This window comes from Neoarius graeffei, chromosome 2, assembly GCF_027579695.1.
Source record: "Neoarius graeffei isolate fNeoGra1 chromosome 2, fNeoGra1.pri, whole genome shotgun sequence".
Classification (NCBI taxonomy): Eukaryota; Metazoa; Chordata; class Actinopteri; order Siluriformes; family Ariidae; genus Neoarius; species Neoarius graeffei.
Window position 1 is genome coordinate 18263231 of NC_083570.1, and position 23357 is coordinate 18286587.

Consider the following 23357-nt stretch of genomic DNA (forward strand, 5'->3'; position numbering starts at 1 on the left):
AAAATGATAAAAATTTCTTCAGGGTTCCCCGTGAACTAATAAAAAAGGCTGAACGAACACAGGATTTCATGGAAAGATGTCAAGAAAGGTGGCTTTTGAACCTCTCACTGAAATCGAAGCATGCTCGAGTTTGCAGTGGTCACTTGGTGAAAGGTTTGTATCTCCCTCTCAGCTCTGTCCTTAGTGTTTTCCAAGTACTTTTCTTGCTACGTGTCGTTATTTTACGGTACTTTTTTTTTTTTAGTCACGAAGCGCTAAAGTCCCCAGCTGTTTCTTTGTTTCCTCCTCACAAAGTCCATATGCATGAAGGTCGCGACAAAACTCTTACCCAGCCGTACAGTTACAATGCGCCGTGATCACTTCTTCTCCGTCTTGTTTAACTAAGATCCAGGTCTTTAAAGGGGTTTCTGATGATCTTTGTGAATGATTTACCTGAGAGATAAGAACGAATACGAGTGAGAATCAAGCCAACTGTTGTTTGTTTACACTTCAACTTGTAGCGCTTGGTTGTAAAGATGCAAACGAAAAGCTTAAAAACATACTTACACGGGCAAAAACAATATAGGACTGATTCGGCACCGACTTGATACCGAGGTCCTTTGCCCAGCCGCATAGAAAAAAAAGTTGTAAGCCTCCATACTCTTCCACGCTTTCATCTGTTTTGCGGTGTAGAAGGACGTCTGCAACACCAGATAGTTCGAGATGTTGGCGAACTCGACTGAAGGGTAGTTTTCGGGATTGTATTACAAATCCTTCTTTCCCAGACTGTACTCCATTGCACATAGCAATCTTCTGAATGTATCTAAAGCCAGCAGTGGCTTCTAGATTACGAGTGTACTCTGATAAGTTATCGCTAGTTGTTTGCACTATGGCAGCCGTTTAGACCATTTCACTTCTGGTAAAACCTTCCGCTCAGAAAAGTCACGTGACTGAAACCCAGCAATGGGAATCTGAACCTCCAATATTACTCATAATCGGCAGTAATATACATTTCCTGGCCAAAAAAAGGTCACCATTTAGATATAAATTAGCAAATACTTAAGAGCATTTGATGGGACAATTAGTGCAGTGATTAATGTGATTCAGCTGGCAACAATTCTTTTCACCCTAACTGATGCAGTGAGTAGCTTCTCATTCTTAAACATACGTGTTAGATGATGTATCCCGTGATCGCGGAAAAGGTGTTTACTGTGTTTCAGAAGGTCAAATTATTGGCTTGCATCAAGGAAAGTCAAGAACTCAGGAGGTTGCTGGAATGACTGGAATTGGGTTAAAACCTGGAAGGATAGTAGTGAACCATCAACATAACAGATGTGGCTGGGAAAAAAATCTTGACTGACCGTGAAGTCATGGCTATGTTTAATAGTCAAAGTAAGAACATTTTAACATGCACAATACAACAAGAACTCGATATCTCATCTAAAGAGATTGTGAAATGACTGGAAGAACTGTCCAGCGCATTATTAAAACCTGGAAGTATCGTGATTGGAACCATCAACTTCATGGAAAAAATATGGTTGGAAAAAGATCCTGACTGACCACGATTAGAGATCACTTGCATGCTTGGTGAAGTCGAATTGATCGTCGAACTCACGGCTATGTTTAGTGAAGGTAAGATCATTTCCACACTCACAATGTGACAAGAACTCACAGGATTGTGTGGCCATAAGAAAACCACTTGTTGGTGAGACGAATCAGGAGAAAAGGCTTCAATTTGCTAGGGAGCATAACCAGAACATCAAGGACGTAGGAGCTCATCTGGCCTGCCATCAAAACAACCCCGACGACCAAAATATTAAACAGAACTGATCACTAAACATAGCCGTGAGTTCGACGGTCAATTCGACTTCACCAAGCATGCAAGTGATCTCTAATCGTGGTCAGTCAGGATCTTTTTCCAACCATGTGACGATGTGAGAGAGGACCAACCTCCATGACGAATTGTGTCCAACAGGAAAAACAACAAAGGACTAAATTTTGTTCCCCGAAGCAAGATCGACCCAAAACATCGATCAGAACTGAATTTGCATGCCAAATGAGACAGGAGATACAATTCTAGTAAAAAGAAAAATGTCTAAAGTTGAACTAATTATGAATTTGTTAGCAAAAAATTGACAATACAGTGACCAAGTTTTGTGCAGAAGGTCTAGTTCTTTCAAATAAAACAATGAGAACTGAAATCCATTCAGAACTCAGGGAGGAGATACGATTTAACTGAAAATAAATGTTTACAACAAGAAAATCAACAAAACAAATGACCAAGTTTTGTTCCTCGTTGGACGATCGGCTCAAAACATTGACCAGAACTGGAATCGGGTGAGAACTGCAAGAGAAGATACAATTCTAATAATGAGAAGTCCCAAAACTCGTTAAGCTGACCTAATCAGCAGTTCGTTAGGAAAAATTTGGCAATACAATGACCAAGTGTTGTGCAGAATGACTAGTTCTTTCAAACGAAACGATCAGAACTGAAATCCGTTGAGAATTCGGGGAGGAGATACGATTTAACTGAAAATAAACAAAGTTGCTAACAGATTGTTTACAACAGGAAAATGTACAAACAAACAAACAAACAAACAAACAAACAAACAAACAAACAAACAAACGACCAAGTTTTGTTCCTCATGGGAAGATAGGCCCAAAACATCGATCAGAACCGGAATTGGATGAGGAATCGGAGAGGAGATACAACTCGAGTGAAAGGTCCGCAAAATTCATTAATTTGGCCTAATTAGTAACTCGTTAGCTAAAAAAAAAAAAAACATGACAAAACAACAACCAAGCTTTGTGCGGAGCGATGAGTTCTTTCAAACAAAACAATCAGAAAGGGAAACCTGTAGAGAACTGATGGAGGAGATGTGATTTAACTGAATTGTGGGCGACGGATGCAAGAGCTCATTGGTTTTATGGCCAAAGACTGGACTCTGGAGCGATGGAAAAAGGTCATGTGGTCTGATGAGTCCAGACTGACCCTATAGACCCTTCCCACTGACATCACCCGAAACCGGAAGTAAACAGACCCTGTGCCATATTGGAAGACCAACAAACTCGTGATCAGGGGGAAATAACGGCAGCGCGCGGAATTTAAACCCACGAGGCACTTGATTCATCATAAACCTACAATGGTAAACTTTTGTGCTGTGTTAGGGTGTTCCAACAAAGCTGATGGGAAAGGTGAAAAGTCGTCGTTCTTCAGAATACCAGCTGTGATTGAGACACAAGGGGAGCAAACTAAGGGGCTTTCTGCCAGGAGACAGAGAATAAGTGCATTACTGAGTGTCTGTGAGCAAAGGAGAGCCTGAACGTTGCAACCTCCCTATTGGCTGTTTATTGGCTGTTTGTAAAAATGCATCAATTGTTGCCCTTCATCGCGGACTCGAGAGACGAAACCTGACGAGTTAGTTCGTTGGTAGCAGAACAAAATGTCTGGACACAAATCGGGTTTTCAGAAAAGGAAAGAAAATAAACGCAGGGTCGAAAATACAAAAAAGGAGGCAGAAAATGCAAAACGAGTTTTAAGGTAGGACAAATGGTTACTTTTCTGAGGCAGCCCGCCGTGGCTGCCTGCAGGCTTATTTATTATAGCCCATTTAGTTAAAATAGTTGATCTAAAATGTTTATATAGTTATGTGATGGTTGTCCTCAGTGTTCGAACTATGCCGATATTTTCGGGGGGTCCCTTTTTTTCCCTGGGGGGGTGCTTGCGCTTGTCTCAGAGCGCGGATCTCCAAACACATGAGAAGCCTATCTTACGCACATATCACGCGGACTCCACACCTCCACACACGCATCGCGTCTGAAGTCATAACTCATCAGGGGAAATCGTGTCCGCATTGGCATGTTCAAAAAACAACCTCGCGTCAACAATGATACCACACACAAGAAAAAAAACAGTCAGGCTACTCAACAACCAACCTGGCGGCAGCAGCAGTCGTTGTCATATCGGTTTATTTCATCTTTGATGTAAACACAACACTTCGGATATGCAAATGCTTCCCGTTACACACGATTGCTATGTCAATAAACATCATTTTGCCAATATTTTAGAGACCCCCCAACATTTCCCAAATCATGTTTTCAAGGGATCTCATGTCTGTTTCAGGGGATCTCGGATCCCCCGAGCACCCCCGTAGTTCGAACACTGGTTGTCCTGATTTAGACTGGTGTGGGTTTTTTTTTTGGGGGGGGGGGGGGGGGGGGGGGGGGGGGTTGCGCGATGTTGCACCCAGGTCCAGATTAGGGCAGAACCGGCCCTGGCTACATTTCAGGTGTAGTTTGTTTTATGTATGTATGTACTTGCATAGATGTGTACTTGGTCTTCCAATATGGCGCCTAACAAAATCTCGTGGCGCAGTGACGTCATGCGGGATCCCTCTATTCCTGAGTGATGGGCGTGTCAGGGTGAGAAGGGAAGAGCATGAAGCGATGCCCCCATCATGCATAGTGGCCACTGTACAAGCCTCTGGAGGCAGAGTTGTGATCTGTTGGTCAGGTCGAGACTCAGCAACGTTATGGGGCAATAAAATGAAGTCAGCTGATGACCTGAATGCACTAAATGACCAAGTTCACATCAATGGACTTTTTCTTCTCTTCATTAGGGCTCAAAGTGTGAAAGAGTGGTTCAGGGAGCATGAGGAATCATTTTCGCACACCACAGAGTGAGTCCCGACCTTTGAAAGCCCATTGAAAGTCTTTGGGATGCTGGAGAAGACTTTACAGAGTGGTTGAACTCTCCTAGCGTCAATACAAGATCTCGGCAAAAAATGATTACAACTCTGAACAGAAATGAATGTTATGATGTTGCAAAGCTAAACTCTAAAAGCCACTGGAATATTAGCGCATCGGAATGCACTTTTCAACTCGTTCGAGAGTGGGTTAGAGCTGACAAGCTCCTGTGTTTCTCAAGTTCTCACTCTGTGCTGTAGGTGAGGACAAGCTCTCTGGGGGTTTGTCTCCCCCCCCCCCCATCTTCCCCACCCATCACGTTCCGCTTTTTCCGTCGTTCGCATTCACACCTGGGCGTCGGAGAAAGGCAAGAATAAATTACAAGGGGCATGAAATAGGAAGGGATACTTCACAGGGTTCTGCTTCCCTGGGGTTACTTCTACAAGATGACGAATGTTAGCTCGCGTTCTGCCGAATGTTCCAGAAAAGGATGAATCTTATTGAAGATTTTTTTCCCCTCCACCTCCTTGTTAGAAGGATAACGAAAAGCAACAGACGTCTTTTGTGTGATAACTGTGCATGTTAATGAGCTCTCAGCAGACTCGTGTGACACAGACACACCAGTGAAATGTGTTTCTTGGCTTTGTGTACTTTGAAGGTGCATACAAGAAAGAAAGAAAGAAAGAAAGAAAGAAAGAAAGAAAGAAAGAAAGAAAGAAAGAAAGAAGAGGAGTGGCCACAGGTACAGGAACGAAAGAAAGGAGTGGCCACAGGTATAAGAAAGAAAGAAAGAAAGAAAGAAAGAAAGAAAGAAAGAAAGAAAGAAGAGAGAGGAGTGGCCACAGGTACAAGAAAGAAAGAAAGAAAGAAAGAAAGAAAGAAAGAAAGAAAGAAAGAAAGAAAGAAAGAAAGAAGAGGAGTGGCCACAGGTACAGGAAAGAAAGAAAGAAGGAGTGGCCACAGGTATAAGAAAGAAAGAAAGAAAGAAAGAAAGAAAGAAAGAAAGAAAGAAAGAAAGAAAGAAAGAAAGAAGAGGAGTGGCCACAGGTACAAGAAAGAAAGAAAGAAAGAAAGAAAGAAAGAAAGAAAGAAAGAAAGAAGAGGAGTGGCCACAGGTACAGGAACGAAAGAAAGGAGTGGCCACAGGTATAAGAAAGAAAGAAAGAAAGAAAGAAAGAAAGAAAGAGGAGTGGCCACAGGTACAAGAAAGAAAGAAAGAAAGAAAGAAAGAAAGAAAGAAAGAAGAGGAGTGGCCACAGGTACAGGAAAGAAAGAAAGAAGGAGTGGCCACAGGTATAAGAAAGAAAAAGAAAGAAAGAAAGAAAGAAAGAAAGAAAGAAAGAAAGAAAGAAAGAAAGAAAGAAAGAAGAGGAGTGGCCACAGGTACAGGAAAGAAAGAAAGAAGGAGTGGCCACAGGTATAAGAAAGAAAGAAAGAAAGAAAGAAAGAAAGGAGTGGCCACAGGTACAAGAAAGAAAGAAAGAAAGAAAGAAAGAAAGAAAGAAAGAAAGAAAGAAAGAAAAGTGGCCACAGGTATAAGAAAGAAAGAAAGAAAGAAAGAAAGAAAGAAAGAAAGAAAGAAAGAAAGAAAGAAAGACCACAGGTACAAGAAAGAAAGAAAGAAAGAAAGAAAGAAAGAAAGAGAGAGAGGAGTGGCCACAGGTACAAGAAAGAAAGAAAGAAAGAAAGAAAGAAAGAAAGAAGAGGAGTGGCCACAGGTACAAGAAAGAAAGAAAGAAAGAAAGAAAGAAAGAAAGAAAGAAAGAAAGAAAGAGAAAGAAAAGTGGCCACAGGTATAAGAAAGAAAGAAAGAAAGAAAGAAAGAAAGAAAGAAAGAAAGAAAGAAAGAAAGAAAGACCACAGGTACAAGAAAGAAAGAAAGAAAGAAAGAAAGAAAGAAAGAAAGAAAGAAAGAAAGAGAGAGAGGAGTGGCCACAGGTACAAGAAAGAAAGAAAGAAAGAAAGAAAGAAGAGGAGTGGCCACAGGTGGGTGAGTGAAAGAAAGAAAGGTATACCAGTGTGTGCGAGTTTATATATATATATATATATATATATATATATATATATATATATATATATATATATATATATATTTGGGTCCGTCTCAGAAACTGGTCTCTCATTTGGGACATTATGGTCAAAAAATTAATTTTCTAATTTTACTATTTTTTTGCATTTACCCAACACTCAATGTTTCTTTTGTCATGTTTAATAAGAATAAAGACAGCGTCTTGCTTTATCTGGCCTCCACTGTGGAACACTGTTTATTACAATTCAAATGCTTTTGTAAAATTGATTTCCATATAAAATAACTCCATCATGAAGAATTAAAGCCCCTCCTTCACAGATGAGTGAAAATATGGAATAAATTTCCTCTTTCTGATTGCTTGGGTTAAAAATGCCAAGTTATGATGCCCGAATTAATTATTCACTTAAATATGAATAATATGATACATTTTGGGGATTTGATCTGGCGAAATAGGACACAATGGAAAAATCAAGAACACACCGGAAAGATGAGAATAACGGCGGTGGTAAAAGAACAGCGACTGTACCGGCTGAAGGTCGCGCGGGTCTCTGCTGTGGCGCGCGAGCAACGGGACATCACTACCGCACCGGACGGAGCGCGAGGCGGGGGCGGGGCAAAATGACTGGCTGTAGATTCTATCCAAAGTTCGATCTAAATTGGCCATGGTTGCAAAATATTGGCCAAAACTACGCAAACACTACGAAATATGAAAGTAAGATGAAAAAGAAACATTCTATTGCCTTATACTGCAAGACTAAAACAAAATAAAACTGTCAAAACTCACCTTTTCAGTGATAACGTCCGAACAGATCACCCGCGTAACAGAAAGACCGCAAATGGAAGCGCGATCAACTTCTAACTGTTGGAGTGGAAAATTCCATTCTACACATACAAATTATTAATGTGTGTCCTTCCCCGCACACAAATAACATGCTACGGTAAAAAAATAGACCACAACTCATTTTATAGCTCAGAAATTCATACAAGACCAGCTACCATCGTAACATATTCTGTAAGAAACATATTCTATACCTACCTTTCAGCTTTCGTTTTAAACAAAATCGCAGATTTATAGCTAAATGTTTATACAGCGTAGTGATTTTAAGTTACTACTTTTGGTGAGGTCGTGACCTCGACCCTGAGGCTTTCCGTTTAGATCAAAACACACGATCGTATTGGTTTTGGGTCTGCGGAAAATGGAGTTACGACGGTGATCAAATATTTTGCATGATGTTTTATTACGGTTATGATTATTCTGTGAGCGCACCAATCCTTACATGTATAAAGTTACAACTTAAAATACAATTAGTGATAACTGTAGACCAGGGTGTCTACAGGTTTGTCCAAGTTAAATTTAAGACTTTTTCATACCATGTTCCAAAAAAAATTAAGACCAAATCTCAAGTCACGCAAAAACGTACTCTTTTGGAAAAAAAAAAAAACTATATAGTTTTAATGTAACTTATTGTTCTTGTAAACATTCACCAGAAAACACTATTCTAGTAGAAGTACTTCATTTCTTTTCCTTGACAGGCATTCACACACTCGGAACACAATATAAGGATCGGATCAACTTGTAACTACGTGACAATCAGAACGCAGTCACGACGTTTGAATCCAATGTGAAAATGTGAATGAAGTCACACACACACACAATCCAATGCAACAGGTTTTTTAAATTATTATTTTCTCTGCTTGGGGAGTCACATTATAAGCAGAATTGTTCAATTCCATCTTTGGTCAAACAACAATGCAGAAAACAACAGTTAAACAATGTGAATGCACATACGCCTGAAACTTCGGCTCACTCACTTGAAAGGTATGCTCACTTGCACTTTTTAAAACACTTGGAACGACACCCACACACCAGTGGCGGCTGGTAGTCTTTCAAACAGGGGAGGCTGGTCGGTTACGATATTTCCAGATTTTAAAAGAAAAAACACATCAATTTTGCCCATACTCTTGCCTCTGATCTGGCTGATTGTTGGCAGCGTCACAAACTGTGAAATAACAGGTTCTTTTGGCCCATTAGCCTACTGTCCAATATACATGATGGTGGTGTTGGGGGGGGGGTATATTTTAACATTTTATATTTTAAAATTGTGGCATGTTGTTTAAAAATGGATCATTATTGAAAGCAGCTCTTTGTCAGGAACCTCAGCAGTAACAGCAGAGTGTTCTGGAATAGGCACAAGCACTGACCTTGGGGAGCCAAACATAGAGCTGGGTGCCACACATTTCATTCAATGACACTTTCCCTATATTTTACTTATTTTGACTGAGAAATGTTTTATTGACAATTTTGATAACACTTCACTTTTAATCCAGGTCTGTAGTGTGAAATGTTCTCGGCTGTGTTTTTGTTTAAAAATGTTTTCCAAATTGTAGCTGTGTTTAATTCATATCCAGAGAAATATATATTCCAATATAATATACTCAGCATAAACATTTTAAATAGATTCTATATTTTTGGTCCATCCATGACATATTACTAAAGTAGCCTATTTACTGTTGTTGATGTGGGTCACTTGCTGTTAGCCATTTCACTTTCTCGTACCAGGACAGCTGAAAGGAACGAGTATTATTCCCTACCTTTTTCACCAAGTCAATTTGAAGCGTTGGTCTACCCTGCTCTTTTTTTTTTTTTTAAAGATTTTTTTGGGCTTTTTTCACCTTTATTGGATAGGACAGTGTAGAGACAGGACAGGAAATGAGTGGGAGAGAGAGACGGGGAGGGATCGGGAAATGACCTCGGGTTGGAATCGAACCCGGGTCCCTGGATTTATGGTATGGCGCCTTAGCCACCTGAGCCACGACGCCCCACCCTACTCTTTAATTTGAATTTTTTCCTCGAAAGGAAGACTGGCAAATGGCTTCGCCAAAATTAAATCAGCAATGCTTGGCATCCGTCCGCAGCTTTCTTGCTAGCTGACTAGCCCCCTCAAGTTCAAGTTCAGTCACTCAAACAAACGAAATTTCTGGAACTAAGATAGCAAACTTGACAACACTATATTTACACTTTATTTACAATGAAAATATATACAAACTAAAAAAGCTGGTAGAAACCGTATGTAATGAATGAAATCGAAATGTAAGCTGATCTCTTACAATACACCACAGCACTTGCGAAGCCGCATGGGACTGAACTGAGATTCACCGCTGCCTGTCTATAGTTGAAACGAGCTGTCAATCAAAGAAAATATCCGGCCGCTTTCACCAATCACCAGTCCCCTCGCGGAAACTGCCATGTCCCTCCCACTGTGAGGCTCGTTGTCCGGTGGGCGGGCGTTTTCGCAGTATTTGTCCAATAACCGTCTTGCATTTTGAGATTGAAAAGCGCAGAGCTCCCAAATGCCATTGAAGTCCATTGAGGCTGGGACTCCGTGGGCGGGCGTTTTCGCAGTATTGTCCAATAATCATCTTGCATTTTGATATTGAAAAGCGCATAGCTCCCAAATGCCACTGAAGTCCACTGAGGCTGGGCTGCATCGCGCTGTCACGAGGGGGAAAAACTCACGCACACATTAGGCGAACTGGGGAAAGTTATAACGGAATGATTTCACACTGTAGTTGGGTTGAGCACATATATTTCTATGATTCTGGATCTGAAATAGCAATGTTATAAGGTCGGCTATAACATAAGCCGAGCGCAATTCATCCTACACGATGTTCGTCATTTTTAGAGGAGGCTGAGCCTCCCTCGTTGTCTTAGAGCAATCGCCCGTGCCACACACAAACAATACTATTCTCTCACATGCACGCAATAGAATATATTCTCTCTCTCTCACATACACACACAATATTCTCTTACATCTCTCGCAGATCTATCCTCTTCTCCACGACCGTTAGTGGTGGCAGCGCTGAAGTCGGATATTTGAGGCTGATGCTCGCGGCCTTTAGCAAAAGCAACGTGCTTGGCGCTCTTCATATGAGAGTCCACCGCTCTTATCCCCATTGTGCTCAACTTAAAAGTCTTACAGCATGCTACACAGTATGCCTCGTTGGCATCTTTGGGTACAGCTTTCAACCACCACGAGTATTTTGCATCTTGCAGCCAGTTATCATTAAATTTACATTTACCCATTGTGGCTCGGACTACCCTCCATCAACAGATCAGGCACGGAGTGGTTGTCAAGCACGCGTGTGTCTAGCAACCGGTGGATTCGGAGCCTGCGCGGTATAATTGTGAGCATCAAAAACGATTAAACTTTTTCCCCATCCAAAGTGTACCACATTTTAAAGATATGACTGAGTAAAATCTCCATAAATTTAAGATTGAAAATTTAAGACCACAGGGTTTGAAATTTAAGACAATTTAAGACTTTTTAATGGCCTTGTTTTAGGAAAATTAAATTTAAGACTTTTTAAGGACCCGCGGCCACCCTGGTAGACTTTTCAGTGGACTACGACCTTTTTAAGGGAATGTGATGTAGTCGACCATTTATCGTGTCCCAGATCAAGCCGCCATTTTTCCACAAATTTGCAGAATTTTTGCCAAATTCTGAATAGAGTATTCACATCAAAGATTTAGTTTTATCTGTATTATTTCTTTCATTTTATTTCAAATTAAAACCAACATCACCATTCAAAACCGTATAGTTTATTGACTGAGTATATTTAGTGGAGTACCCCAACAGTACCCAGTTTCTGAGACAGACACACACACAGGACTTCTAGCTGAAACATGAACAACAAGTTTAGATTAATGCACATGCTCTAATACGTTACTGTTTCTATAGTAACAGCATCAGCAGAGTGGGTAAATCTCATTCTCGCACATTCTGTCATCCTAGTGGAGTGTAAATACAGGCGTAATGTGTGTGTGTATATGTGTATGTATGTATGTACGTACCTCATCAGGCATAGTGAAGATGAGCTCGTTGTCACCATGTGCCACCAGGCCCTGCAGGAAGTATCCACTGCAGGCTGCCAGTACGGCACGGTGGGCGCGGAACTGCTTGCCCTCCACCTGCACGGTGACATCGCAGAGCAGACCGCGCTCGCGCTGCTCGTTCAAGCCCAGCAGGAGGTTGGAGCAGTGCACCGTCGACTCATACACGTACATCGGGCCCTCCGGCTGCTCATCCACGGACATACCGCACACACCCTGCATGAGACAGAGGCAGAAATATCAGCTTATGGTTCCAACATCGTCTGTGCACCTCTTGAACCACACTTGAATCTGATGATGTTTTAGGTCATGTTTATGCGGAAATATAGAAAATTCTAAAGGGTTCACAAACTGTCAAGCACCATTCTATAAGCGGTAGCCACATGTACCCATAGGGTGCCTATTTTTTGATAAGGGATTTGTTTTTCTCATCTCATCATCTCTAGCTGCTTTATCCTGTTCTACAGGGTCGCAGGCAAGCTGGAGCCTATCCCAGCTGACTACGGGCGAAAGGCGGGGTACACCCTGGACAAGTCACCAGGTCATCACAGGGCTGACACATAGACAACCATTCACACTCACATTCACACCTACGGTCAATTTAGGCCAAGTTTACATTAGACCGTATCTGTCTCGTTTTCTTCACGGATGCACTGTCCGTTTACATTAAAACGCCTGGAAACGGGAATCCGCCAGGGTCCACGTATTCAATCCAGATCGTGTCTGGTCCGGTGCTGTGTAAACATTGAGAATACGCGGATACGCTGTGCTGAGCTCAAGCTGGCGTCGTCATTGGACAACGTCACTGTGACATCCACCTTCCTGATTCGCTGGCGTTGGTCATGTGACGCGACTGCTGAAAAACGGCGCGGACTTCCGCCTTGTATCACCTTTCATTAAAGAGTATAAAAGTATGAAAATACTGCAAATACTGACGCAAATACTGCCCATTGTGTGGTTATGATTGTCTTTAGGCTTGCCATCCTTCCACTTGCAAGTGGTAAGTGACTTGCGCACAGCGGCTCAGTCCCGAATCACTGCTCGTGCGCTTCACTCGCGCGCTCTGTGAGCTGCGCAGGGCCGGAGTGCGCACCCTCCAGAGGGCACTCGCTGTTCAGGGCGGAGTGATTTGGAGCGCAGCCGCTGAGGAGGAAGCGATGAGCCGCACTGACACATTTCAACTTAAATCACATGAATTAGTCATGTGATTAGCGTATCCGTGTATTGGCGTTGCTGTGTGCATGCGAATCGTGTATTGGCGTTGCTGTGTGCACGCTAATCGTTTTTAAAAACGTTAATCTGATGATCCGCTGATACGGTCTAATGTAAACCCCACCTTAGAGTCACCAGTTAACCTAACCTGCATGTCTTTGGACTGCGGGGGAAACCGGAGCACCCGGAGGAAACCCACGCGGACACGGGGTGAACATGCAAACTCCGCACAGAAAGGCCCTCGCCGGCCACGGGGCTCGAACCCGGACCTTCTTGCTGTGAGGCGACAGCGCTAACCACTACACCACCGTGCCGCCTCTGGATTTGTTTTTCTCTGAATAAATTTATTTCAGTTAAAGGTTATACACAATGCTAACACTCCTTACAGTCACTTATCAAAGACAGCAGCTTCAGTGCAGAACCTGGAGAACAGCGTGGATTTATTTTAATGGCAACTTGGTGAGGTCTTCAGTGTGTGTGTGTTTGCTTCCTTATGTGAGCTTGCTGAAGTGAGCGGTTTACTTTGCTCCACTTTGCAAGCAGTCACGCTCCTGGCCTCCGTAAACACACACACACTGGCTTGACACTAAAGTTTGCCGTGAATGACAGAGCCAGAGATGGTTGGAAATTAAACAAAGAATGAGGGAAGAGTGTGAAAGAGAACTACAGGAAGGAGAGAGAGAGAGAGAGAGAGTTAAAGGATCATGAATGCAAAAGCGAGAGGATGAGACGAAATGTCCAAAGGAAGAGAAAGTGGGAATGACGGAGGAAGGGACAGTGCAAGAAGACAAATGTTATGCAAAGAAGAGAATGAGAGAGAATGAGTGAGTGAGAGGAAAAGGAAATATTAAAGCGAGAAGGAGAGATGCAACGAGGAAAGGGAGAGAAACAAGAGAAATGCCAAAAAAGGAGAAGGATGAGAGAGAATGAGAGAGGTTTTGAGAGATGAAGTAGGAGCAAAACCAAATAAAGTGAACGAGTAAAAGAAAATGAAAGGAGTATGAGTCGGGGGAGGAGAAGCTGGACAGAAAAAGAGAAAAGAAAAGAAAAGCAGCCAAAAAAGAAAGCACAAGTGAGACAGCGAGGGAATAGGGTTTTTTTTTTTAGTAAAAAGAGATATACACAGGATGTAGAGAGGGAGAGAGAGCGAGATAGAGAGAGTCTGGGGTCAGAGGCGGTGAGTAAAAGAAAAAAGAATGATGGAGAGAGTGAAAGACAAAGAAGAGTCATCGAAAGTGGAGAGGAAGAGAACAAGAGAAACAAAAGAGCAAGAGAGAGGTGAGAGCAAAAGAAGAGAAATAAAAGATCTCGTATCAAGAACAAGAAAGAATGAGAGAAAGAAGGAATAATGGAAGGGAAGAGCGGTGTCAAGAGAGAAATGGGGAAGGTGAGAGAAACGAGAGAGAGAGAGCACGACTCAACTAACAATGAAGGGGACGGATGAGAAGGAGAATGAAAGAAGCGGGAAAGACAAATAGAGAAAAAGTGAAAAAAATGAGAGAGAGAGGGACAAGGGAGGATAAATGGAGAGAAATAAAAAGGAGAGATTCAGAACGAGCATGAGAAAGAATGAGAAAAAGCAAGAAGGCAAAGAACGAGAGGAAAAGAATGAGAGAACTGAGAGAGAGGAGGGATAATGGAAAGGTGAGAAAAAGGCACAGTGAAGAGAAGAGAGAAAGGGACGAGAAGCGGATTTAAATTCCTGCTACACTCATCTGTTTACATCACACTCGCTCAGTTCAGGTTCAGAGAAAATTTGGAGAAAATTCCAGAAAGACTGAGCGTCATTTACTTCATTTGACACTGAGTGCGTCACTGCTGTAGGTGTCTCGCCTACATCAGCTAGTTGAGAGGAGCTTGTCTCATGAGGGTCAGAGGGTCACCGGTACCCAGTGCCACCACGCCATCCACGCTGAGGTGGAAAGTCACGCCCAGGTCTTGAGCTAATGGAAACTCCAGCGCTGCAGAAATGGAACCAGAGTCCCACAAGCCAGTCGCTCCTCTCACACAGATTCTAACCCAAAACCACAGGGCTGAGAACTCACAAGCTGCACCGTGTGTGTGTGTGTGTATCTGCTGTGAGAGGTGGAGTATTGTGGTTATGATGAAAAAAAAAATAGGACAAACACAAGCAGAACGCTTGTGGTGGCTCTGTTTGTAGCTGACTGTGTTTCGAGACAAACACGCTGAAAAAGCTGAGAAATAAGAACCGGGGCATGTTTCTGCTGACTAATACTCAGGGAAATGCATCTCAAATCAAATGCACAGCTGCTCCACACAAAGCTGGCCTTCCGGTGTCATGATGATATAATATCATGATCCTGAGAAATTTCAAATGAGACAGTTGAAATACGGTACAATGCAATACAATTACCATTTAAAAAATTAAGACCAAAAAAAAAACTATAGAGGACATGACTACACATAGAAATGTCATTAAAAATGATGTTTTTGTCATATTGGCCAAGCCTAGTTTCAGAGCAGCTAGCAATGTGTTCAAAACTCGTTCACAAGTTTCTATACGCATCTCGCCACTCGGTATACACGTCGCTACTCGATATACACATCTCATCACTCGGTATTTATATATTATATATATATATATATATATATATATCTATCTTGCCACTTGATATACACATCTCACCACTCAGTATATATCTCGCCACTCGAGATACACATCTCGCCATTTGGTATACACATGTTGCCACTCGGTATACACGTCACTACTCGATATACACACCTCACCACTTCGTATACATCTCACCACTCAGTATATATCTCGAGTGGCGATATATACATCTCGCCACTCGGTGTGTGTCACTACTTGAGATACACATCGTGCCACTTGGTATATACGTCTCACCACTCGATATACACATCTCGCCACTCGGTATACACATCTCACCACTCGGTATACACATCTCACCACTCGGTATACATCTCGCCACTCGGTATACATCTCGCCACTCGGTATATATCTCGCCACTCGGTATACACCTCGCCACTCAGTATATACCTCGCCACTCAGTATATATCTCGCCACTCGGTATACACCTCACCACTCAGTATATATCTTGCCACTCAGTACATATCTCGCCACTCGATATACACATCTCACCACTCAGTATATATCTCGCCACTCAGTATATATCTCGCCACTCGGTATACACATCTCGCCACTCGAGATACACATCTCACCACTCGGTGTGTGTGTGTGTATTTTATATATATCACTGCTTGACATACACATCTTGCCGCTCTGTACATACATCTCACAACTTGATATACACATCTCGCCACTTGGTATATACATCTCGCCACTCAATAGATATTTTGAGTTTCATTTCTAAGCTCTGGTTCAGATAAACAAGGACAGATCGACCAAACAGTGAAAACTGAAAGCTTGGAGGAAATAGAATTTGAGCTCACAACCTTACGATCAGTCATCCAGAACCCTAAAAACTCAGCCACTGATTAAAAATCTAGACGTCCTACTTCAAAACTGGTGTTCAGTAATCTATAATACATAATGTATCAGGTACAACGATACTCATGCATTATTACTTCCATGGGAACACCTTACACAGGTTTGCTGGATGCTCCCACCAGCGTGTCGTTGATTCATTTCCTATAACAGCACACACATATGGATATTGACTTTTCTGCTGTTTATTTGGCTTTTTTTTTTTAAATCCTTTTTAATTGCTGCTAAGAGAGTGCGGAACTGAATTTCGTTGTGAATCACAATGACAATAAAAATCCTTGATTCCTTGACTGATTCTTATGAAAAAAAAATTCGTCTCAGCAAGGACAAAGCCTTGTTTAAGGTTTCATTGGCATTAAAATGTTGGTCTGTTCCTGTGCATCGTGAATGAGAGTAGTCTTAAAGAACGAAAAAGAATGAATGATGAGAGAGGGGTTAAGATATCCGATATCCACAAACGGAAAGCTAACAGCTACATGGGGGAGATAATTTGTAAACATGGCTACTCCATGGTTTCTTGAGATCTTAACTATTGAGTCATGGTTAAATATTTGCACTTGAGGTGCCGTATTGTAAGCCGTTGGCATGGGGAACAGCTGATAACAGCTTTGAGAAGACTACATTCTCCGCATAGTGTAGATGTTATTGTGGTGACTTGTTCGCCGGGTCGCTCTGATTATTGTTTTCCCCATTTTGTGTTCCTTTTCCCTCTTGGTTTTCTCCCTCTGTTGTTTAAGACACATAATGACCTGTCTTCCAAGAATAATGTTTCCAGATGTGGTTGCAAGCTTCGTCTGAACCCAAACACAGTGTTTCGGCTTCGGAATGTGCTTTCCGTGCCGGAGCATTTCCGAGGAACGCGAGGACAACGCACTCACACACACTCACCACAAATGACTGGTTTGGGGTTAGCGTTTCTGATCAGAAGTGCTGAGTGTCGAAAAGACGTCTGTCTTTCTCGCTCCCTCCTCTTGTTTATTCCAAAAGGGGGGCATCTTTTCCTTCCCTGCTATTCTGTCGGTCTAAGGGAGGCAGGACTGTGGCAGTGTTCAACGGGTTCTGCTAAGTGGAAAAAAGGGTAACCCTTAGACTTAATGAAGTGTGCAGCAAGCATGAGTGCGCTCTTTTTTCATGCTAATTAGCGATACAATGGATTTAACTTTTAACAATCCGATGTCTGTAGACGCACATGGCCTGCAGGAGCAGTCTCGTTCTTGAAGGGTTCTCGTTCTTGAGGGTCAAACCGAAGGGTTGAGCCCTCAATATACACCTAAAGAAAAGGTTAAAACTTGAAACTTTAAAGGTTTTCCCTTATTACGGAGAACCCTATAGGATGAGAGTATCTGCTAATTATTAATGATGGTAATAATAGATGTTTATATAACATACAGGTGTGGTCAGAAGTTTACATTCACTCCTCATGGGCATGAATGTCATGGTAATTTTGGGCTGTTAATGATTTCCTTGAACTGTTCTTTTTCCAGGGTGGAATGATTGTACAGCGTACATCTGTAATGACTTCAAAAAACAAGCCTTGAGTGCACAAGTTTGAATTTATTTTGGATTTTATCTAAATCCACTCAATCTTTGTCTCGTCTGACCATAACACTTTTCTCCAGAAGGCATTTGGCTTGTCCATGTGGGCAGTTGCAAATTTCAGTCGAGCTTAAAGGTGTTGATTTTGGAGTAGGGGCTTCTTTTTTGTTCGGCACCCTCTCAGTCCATGGCAGTGTAAAACTCCCTTCACCGTGGACAGTGACGCTGGTGTTCCAGCAGTTTCCAGTTCATGGCAGGCTTGAGCCTTGGTGGTTCCTGGGTTGCTCCTGAACATCCTAACCAATTTCCTCTCATCCGAAGGTAATCGTTTGGGTCTTCTTCCAGACCTTGCCAAAGTGGTGACACATCCGAATAACTTGTAGTTGCATACAATTGTTTGAACTGATGATCTTGGAATCTGGAGTTGTTTAGAAATGGCTCCAAGAGACCTTCCCAACTTGTGTAAATCTACAATTCTCCTTCTTATGCCGCTTTTCCACTACCAACGCGGCTGAGTTGGGCTGAGCCGTGCCGGGGCTGAGTTGGGCTGAGTCGAGCTGAGTGGGGCTGTTGGAGTTGCATTTCGACTACAACCGCGCTGAACCGTGCTGGCTGGAAGTGGGTGGACACGTTGGGTGGAGTTAGCGAAAGTGGGTGGACGTCACGTGATGTCGTTAGGCGGCGCAAACAGTGACATCAGCGAGCTTTTAAGCGGTAGTCTCACGACCCGGATAGTAAACAATAAACATGGAGGACATGGAGTCGTTAGTGTTGCTGGTCTTGGTGCTGTGGCTTGTTGTCACCGACAACGCCAACAGATACTGGCAAGAGCGTATAGATGAGGCGAGGCGCATAAGGCTTCAGAAATTCTCGTAATTCATAATTCTTCTTCTTCCGGGTTTACGGTGTTTACAGATCCCAGCGTGCTCGCGGGGCATGTGAGGACACTCCTCCTCACCAATCAGTACACAGGGGAGTGTCTGCTCACGCCCCTAGCCCCACTCGGCTCGGTTTGGCTTGCTTCAGCCCCACTCCAAAACCGTGTGAGTTTTGGGTGCTAAGCAGGGCTGAAGCGAGCTGAGTCGTGCTGCTCTAAGGTAGTCGAAACGCGAGCTGTGTCGGGCTGAAGTGAGCTGAAGCGAGCTGAAGTGAACTGAAAAAGGGTAGTGGAAAAGGGCCATTAGATCGTCACTGAGTTCCTTGGACTTTTCCATGGTTCTGAGTATTGGTCAATCCCATGAGTGCTGTCAAACAAACAAACAAACAAACAAACAAACAAACCAACCCTTTTTATGCTGGCAAAGAGAAACTACCAGTTGTAGTCAATCAGGATCACTAACGAGAAGTTAATCGGCCTTGGCCTTGTCAAGTTAAAAGACGTTGCAGAACCTTCAGCACCACTTATTAACAGATTTAAGTGAATGTATGTATGCATTTGAGCCTGTATGTATAATTTCGACCCTGTGTGGATTAGAGAAAATCCAAAAATAAATTCAAACTTGTGCACTCAATTCTTGTTTTTTGAAGTCATTAAAGATGTACGCTGTACAATCATTCCACCCTGGAAAAAGAACAGTTCAAGGAAATCATTAACAGCCCAAAATTACCATGACATTCATGCGCAGGATAAGTGTATGCAAACTTCTGACCACAACTGCATATATACATACACATAACCTAAATTATATAAAAATATAAAAAGTATCTAATTTGTGACATAATACAGTATGTAACTACTTATATATAAAACACACACAACATCCGACAAAATAATAATAATAATAATAATAATAATTCTTGAAAAAAAAAAAACGCTCTTACTATGAAATACTTTTATTCCATATTTTATTGCTTTTTTAATTTTTTTTTGCATTTTTGGGGATTTTGTTTTCGAGTAGAGTTTTTATTTTCTGCTCAGTTGGTTCAGCAACATGCTCTGCCATTTGTTTTTCTCTACTCATGGTATATGCGCTGATAGCTGAGTAGTACAGTAGCAATCAGAGCGTGCGATTGCACATATCAAGTCAATGTGGATAGAACAAATAAATATTATATTATATATATACACACACACACACTATTTCATTTATTATCTACTGATGACTCACCCCTGATAGTGATGCCATTATCAGTTCTCAGTGTGGTGCGTCTTATCATTACTGCAGTCATGAATGAATGCGAATTTACCATGAAAACTGAGATTTCTGAACAGATTTACCGAGTCCAGGTACCCTATGATAAGCCGTGTTTTTTCTAACAGGATGCGGATGTTGCACACAGATTAGTTTGAATAAGTGCAGGAGCAGGCTTGTAGCATGGTTTATATGCTCAGTGTGTGTGTGTATGTGTGTGTGAGAGAGCGTGTTTGAAGAGGCTGAAGGTGCTGGAACTGAAAACAGAAACCCCTTCTGCTCTATATGGGGCTTAAATCTCTTCTGACGAGCAGAACTGGCACCAGTAAGGAGCGAGGCATCTCCTGAGGAGCGATTGTGTGTGACAGAATGTTGATGCGCTTTGCGGTACGGTTCCTCCCCCCGAACCTCGATGGGCCGCGAGTGTGACTGAGCAGAGTGATGCTGACAGAACAAAGCAGCCAGTGCTCACGCACGGCCCACGTGACTGACATCAAATGCATGTGGCATCACTTTTCAGTCCATTCCCAACCCCCCCATCAGGGGTGCCATGACAACAGCCTCCTTGGATAAGTCTCTCTGTACACTTGAGTGCAGCCCTCCTGTGGTGTGTAGTGATGTGATCCAGTTTACACACTACACCGGGCATCCTGCAGCGCTCCTGCCTCTGAAGCATCTTTAATGGCTCATCACATTGCAGTTCTCTCTCTCTCTCTCTCTCTCACATACACGCGCACACACACACACTCACTCACTAATGGTGGCCTTTTAGCTGCTGCGTCTCCCTCCCTGTGCGATTATAATGGACAATTATGCAAGTCCATGACTGTGTCTCTATGCACGTGGCTATTAGTTTACACACAATGTCCCTAAAATGTCCTGTAAAGTGAATGAACCTGAAAGCTTTCTAATCACGATATCTCATACACAATCAGTTTTTATTGCTGAGTGCACAAACGGTAGGTTTATATTATTGGGTAATGTTATTTAGAGCACTGCAGTGTTTACTGTCTGGGCACAATGTTTGTCTTGGATTTCACCTCACTTCCCATTCCTAAGCTCGTCTCCAAACTGGTTCATTCTCCTAAAGCAAGCCATAACCTCAACCGCCACTTTAAATCACATTACTTTGCTTATTTATGACTGTGTGTGTGTGTGTGTGAGAGAGATATCATGTCTTATTTTTTCTTGCAACTGCTTTTACAAAATAGAGAATGCAAAATAACCCATTCTCTCCGAAATATTCTTCGAAGTACGACATTTGTTAGCTGTTTTGAAAGTTATGTTTTGCTTCCGTCCCATAATTTATGCCTAATTTGTTGAAAAGATTTCCAGAAATAAAATCCATCAGAAGGGAGGCGGGGATTGTGATTTTTTTCATGGTTATGTCTCAGCGAAGGAATGAACGCACGCTCTCTCTCTCTCTCTCACACACACATTTTTGAGGCAATGAACATGGCCAGAGACAGAATGAGTGCACACAGGTCACTGCTTGAAATGTGAATGGGGCTCAGCATGGCTGTTCTATTACGCAAGTCCTGCCCTGAGGTTTAAAAAAAAAAAAAAAAATCCGTTGTATTATCAGTAAAGAGATATCCAGGGAAAAAAACAAAATACCTGGCCCGTCAGATTCTAACACACACACTGAATATATATAAAGGCCACTTTTATATACATGTGCAGTAGCTGGGGAATCCTGAAAAAACTCCAACTACTTATATAATTTCTGCCTTTTTTTTTTTTGTTAAATCCATGTTTAACGAGAAGGGTACTCGGTAGACCAAGCCACATATTCGAATCTGCATCAAAATCTAATCGATTATTCCTTGGCCCATGGCTCACCTTTCCTGCAAATCCTGACAGAATCCTGTCAGGTTAACTATCTGCTATCATTTTAAAAAATATATTTTATAATTTAATATTTTTTATTTTTTTATGTAATATTTTTAGATGTAATATTTAATTTTTTAAACATAATATTATGTCTTGCATAAGACCTCCTTGATATTAGATATTTATCCATGATAGTAGTTTAATGCTTGTTTTTTTATCTATTATAGTAGGTTAATGCCTGTTATTTTAATATTTCTAATTTAGAACTTTTAGGAGTTCGAATTTATTAGTTATGAGTCTTTGACGATAAATATGATAAAAATCCTCTCAGAATTCCTGTCAGGTGAGCTCAGGTTAGCTAGCTGGCTAATATTAGCAGGGAACATAGTAAGCAATTATAAATATGAAAAAAAAAATTCCCTTCAAGTGAGCTCAGGTTAGCTAGTTGGCTAATATTAGTGGGGAATATTATAAACAATTATAAATATGACCAAAAAAAATCCTTTCAGAATTCCTGTCAGGTGACAAGTTAGCTAGCTGGCTAATATTAGCAGGGAACATTATAAATATTTCAATATTTAAATATATTTCAATTATAAATATGAAAAAAAAAATCCTCTCAGAATTCCCTTCAGGTGAGCTCAGGTTAGCTAACTGGCTAATATTAGTGGGAAATATTGTTAAAAAAATCCTCTCAGAATTCCCGTCAGGTGAGCTCAGGTTAGCTAGCTGGCTAATATTAGCAGGGAACATAGTAAACAATTATAAATATGAAAAAAAAAATCCTCTCAGAATTCCCTTCAGGTGAGCTTAGGTTAGCTAGCTGGCTAATATAAGCAGGGAACATTGTAAACAATTATAAATACGATGACAAAAAAAAATCTTTTCAGAATTCCTGTCAGGTGAGCTTAGGTTAGCTAGCTGGCTAATATTAGCGGGAAATATTGTAAACAATTATAAAAACGACAAAAAAAAAATCCTCTCAGAATTCCCTTCAGGTAAGCTTAGGTTAGCTAATTGGCTAATATTAGCAGGGAACATTGTAAACAATTATAAAAACGACAAAAAAAATCCTTTCAGAATTCCCATCAGGTGAGCTCAGGTTAGCTAGCTGACTAATATTAGTGGGAAATATTGTTTAAAAAAATCCTCTCAGAATTCCCATTAGGTGAGCTTAGGTTAGCTAGCTGGCTAATATTAGTGGGGAATATTATAAACAATTATAAATATGACCAAAAAAAATCCTTTCAGAATTCCTGTCAGGTGACAAGTTAGCTAGCTGGCTAATATTAGCAGGGAACATAGTAAACAATTATAAATATGAAAAAAAAAATCCTCTCAGAATTCCCTTCAGGTAAGCTTAGGTTAGCTAATATTAGCGGGAAATATTGTCAAAAAAATCCTCTCAGAATTCCCGTCAGGTGAGCTCAGGTTAGCTAGCTGGCTAATATTAGCAGGGAACATAGTAAACAATTATAAATATGAAAAAAAAATCCTCTCAGAATTCCCTTCAGGTGAGCTTAGGTTAGCTAGCTGGCTAATATTAGCAAGGAATATTGTAAACAATTATAA

The 23357-nt window shown here is 41.5% G+C and overlaps 1 protein-coding gene across 1 annotated transcript in view; it reads right to left on the reverse strand.

Moving 5' to 3' along the window:
• bach2b (BTB and CNC homology 1, basic leucine zipper transcription factor 2b) overlaps positions 1 to 23357 on the reverse strand; it is a 206579-nt gene that overhangs the window by 41486 nt on the left and 141736 nt on the right. Inside the window, exon 2 of the mRNA XM_060913952.1 lies at positions 11547 to 11801. Coding sequence (XP_060769935.1) covers positions 11547 to 11789 — 243 coding nt within the window. The 5' untranslated portion in view covers positions 11790 to 11801. The remainder of the gene's footprint in view (positions 1 to 11546; positions 11802 to 23357) is intronic.